We start from the raw sequence: 3,573 nt of genomic DNA on the forward strand, positions 1-3,573 counted from the left end.
TGTTGTGGAATGATTATTATTTTATTTTTTAATGTTTAATGACATATTTTAAAATGTGTTTTATTTCCCTGGACGCTGTTCTGCTTTTCTGCAGTTTGGACGTGTGCAGGACACCTTTACAGGTATGAGACAAGGTCATGATGAAGTCAAGTACTACATCTATTCAAGATTGATAACCATATCAGGGGTGCAAACTGGTGATGGCCCAAAAAGGTGACACATTTTTCTTTTTTGCGGCTAACCTTAGGTGGGGGGATAGCGCTAATGGTGTTAAATAGATATCGCTAGCACTAACGGTGGTCTAACAATGATGCGTGTGTAAGTAGCGGCAGCCCTGACCTCAACACCTGCAGAAATACTTTGAAAACAGTTTACCAAAATATTTATTTTGCAGATCTACACAATTCACATGGATGACCTATTTTGAGATAAAAAACAGTTAATTTAGCAGAAAGGTGACAGGTTTGCACCCCTGCATATGCTTGATTCCAGGTATGCTTGCAGGGTATCCGCGGTGTCTTGAAAAGTATTAAAAGTTGATAAATACATTTTGGGAAAATCAAGACCCTTAATAAGTATTAAAAAGTATTATCACGATTTTATGAGGTCTTGAATTTTGTAGGTATTTTTCTGAATTAGACTCTGTCCAAAGAGTTTGAGTCCTAAACACTTTTATTAAAAGTTTGTGAATTTATTCGTTTTATTAAAAAACAAAGATGAACCGGAAATGGTGTTGTATGATAGTGGTCTAGTCTGTTGCAAACTAAAGCTGTTAAGTTAAAGGTGTCACTGATGTCAACGGTAACAGCTCGAAGTGGCGGTGAGGTCTGGAAAAATATTGACAAGGTCTTTAAAAAGTCTTAGAAAGGTTTTGAAATTAACCTCAAGATTCCTGTATATACCCTGAGTAGGTAACATAGACACGGCTGCTCTAGTGTCAACTGTCACTTAGATCCAACTGTCACTTAGATCCAACTGTCACTTAGATCCAACTGTCACTTAGATCCAACTGTCACTTTCAAATTAACCTCAAGATTCCTGTATATACCCTGAGTAGGTAACATAGACACGGCTGTTCTAGTGTCAACTGTCACTTAGATCCAACTGTCACTTTTTTTTTTTTTTTTTTAGATTGATAACCATATGCTTGATTCCAGGTATGCTTGAGAAAGGAAGGAACGAAGGAGGAAGAAGAAGAAGAATCTACAGTCCTTCCCTCCAGGAGGCCGGAGGAGGAGAGCCGACCAGCTGTAGAGATAAGCTGAGGTACGGAACATAATATGTTCCTCTCATTTATTGTTCTGGAAAGATCCTCTAGATATAAACATGGCTGCATCTACAGTACCAGTCAAACGTTTGGACACACTTCCCCATTCAATCGACTGGTACTGTACGCATCAGTAGCCCAACTTCCTAATACACGCACGCACGCACACCTAACACCACACACGCATGCATGCACACACACACCAATCACCACACCACACACGCACGCACGCATGCATGCACACACACACCAATCACCACACCACACACACACACACGCACGCATGCACACACACACGCACACATACACACACACCATAATGACTGTTACTTTTTCTTTGCTGCCACCTTCCCTACTGACCCATCTTTTCTGAATGTGCTGAAATGTGGTGCAGACAGTGATGGACTTGAATAAATGGTATATATAGTATGTTTAGTATACTATATATACTATATAAAAGGCTATAGTATGTATATACTGTATGTGTATATATAATATACTATATATAAGGGTGTGGTTGGTCTAAGTGAAGGTTAGGTATTGGGTACAGGTATCAGTATTGCCAAACAATATATCTATCCATGCAGTCACAAAGGCATATTCCAAATGTTTGATGTTTGATCTAGTGCTTCTTCATAAAATGTTGTTTATTTGTGTTTCCAGATTTATCCAAATTGATTTGTTTGACATCAATCCACATGAAGGCTTCAAGAGGAAAGCCAGCTCCAGTGTCTGCACATGCTTACAGGCCAGGACTTGAACAATTGACTGAACTCAAAAACTGAGATCCTATTGAGAGACTATTTATTCTGTAATCTGATACCTTAGACATGCCTTTCCACCATGAAAGCGCTACCGTAAGTTAATTATTTATTTAATTTAACATTTATTTAGCCAGGTTAAGTGTCAGGCAAGATTTTAAAATCTCAAGAAATCCCTTTTACAAGACAGACCTGGCCAAGAAAGCAGCATAAAAAATGACAGACCCACATTACAAACATAATACATTACAAATAAAGATATTTTAAGACAGATCAAGTTTCACATTGAAGGCAGGCAATATTATTTCAGCAATGTTACATGTCAGTAAGTAAAGCTTTATTTATATAGCACCTTTCATACAAGAAATGCAGCTCAAAGTGATTTACAACAGGAATAAGAACATTAAGTGAAAAATAAATAAATAAACATAATATATAAAAATATTTACATGCATAGAATGTATCCAAACTGATTTGGGGTAGTGGTGGTCTAGTGGTGGTCTAGTGGATAGACCACCACAAGTCCAACTCACTAGTGGATAGTGAGTTGGACTTGTGATCGGAAGGTTGTGTCATCCGGCCATCCGGCCCCGAGGCTTTCCTGGGGTCCACCGCCTTCAGTACGCGTCTCACTTCATGCTCTGTGAGGGTGAGGCTTCTGAGAGCTGGAGAGAGTGGTGTTTGTGTTGCGGTTACCTCCGTTCGCCCCTCGTCGAACCGGGCGTAGAAGGTGTTCAGCTTTCCCGCCAGCAGGGGGTCGTCCTCTGCGGCTGTGAGCCTGTTGGCTCTGAAGTTTGTCATCTGCTGAACCCCCTGCCACATCCGCCTAGAGTCGTTGCTCAGGAGGCATTCCTCAATCTTCTCTCTGTGGTCTGCCTTGGCCGCTTTGATTCCGCGCTTTAGGTTAGCCCTGGTGGAGCTGTACAGCGGTGTGCTCTTCCCTGCGAAGAAGGCGTTGTCCCTCTCGTTGATCAGTTTTTGGACCTTCCCAGTCATCCATGGCTTCGTGTTGGGGTAGACCCGGACCCGTTTGTCCACGGTGACTGAGTTGGTGCAGTTCACTATGTGGTTCAGAACCGACAACGTGTACTGTTCCAGGTCCTCATGCTCATATTCCTGCCATGGGGTGTCATTTAGGCAGATCTGCAGTGGAGCGGACCCTTCTGGCCAGGTTCTGACAGTCTTAGTGGTGATGGGAGCACTTTTCCCCATGGTAGTGTATGCAGGGATCAGGAGGATTGACACATGGTCAGACATGCCTAGATGAGCTAGCGGACTAGCCTTGTAAGCACGTTTGATGTTGGTGTATACCTTGTCCAGTGTTTTTTCTTTGGAAACAATTGATCTAAGCTCCTTGTGCTTTGTAAGTTCTACTAAATCTATTAAGAATCAATTATATCCACAACACTGTCTCAGTATGGCCTTGTAATGAAGAGGTACCCGTGTGACTCAGCCTGCGCAGTGTTAAGGAGGGCCAGCCTACTTTCATATGACTTTCAATGATGAGTTTGAGGTTTGTAATTAATGGCAAACCTCAGCGCCCCA

General features: G+C 41.8%; 1 protein-coding gene across 3 annotated transcripts in view; it reads left to right on the plus strand.

Moving 5' to 3' along the window:
- The window catches only part of LOC308161729 (nectin-1-like), a 10,999-nt gene extending 8,163 nt beyond the window's left edge, over positions 1-2,836 (plus strand). For all 3 annotated transcript variants that reach the window (XM_080535789.1, XM_080535790.1, XM_080535791.1), the window contains exons 7-9: positions 95-122; positions 1,158-1,266; positions 1,931-2,836. In XM_080535789.1, coding sequence (XP_080391915.1) covers positions 95-122; positions 1,158-1,265 — 136 coding nt within the window. In that variant the 3' untranslated portion in view covers position 1,266; positions 1,931-2,836. The remainder of the gene's footprint in view (positions 1-94; positions 123-1,157; positions 1,267-1,930) is intronic.
- Positions 2,837-3,573: the final 737 nt, after the last annotated feature.

This window comes from Nansenia antarctica (assembly GCF_963989245.1).
Source record: "Nansenia antarctica genome assembly, chromosome: 7".
Taxonomy (NCBI): Eukaryota; Metazoa; Chordata; class Actinopteri; order Argentiniformes; family Microstomatidae; genus Nansenia; species Nansenia antarctica.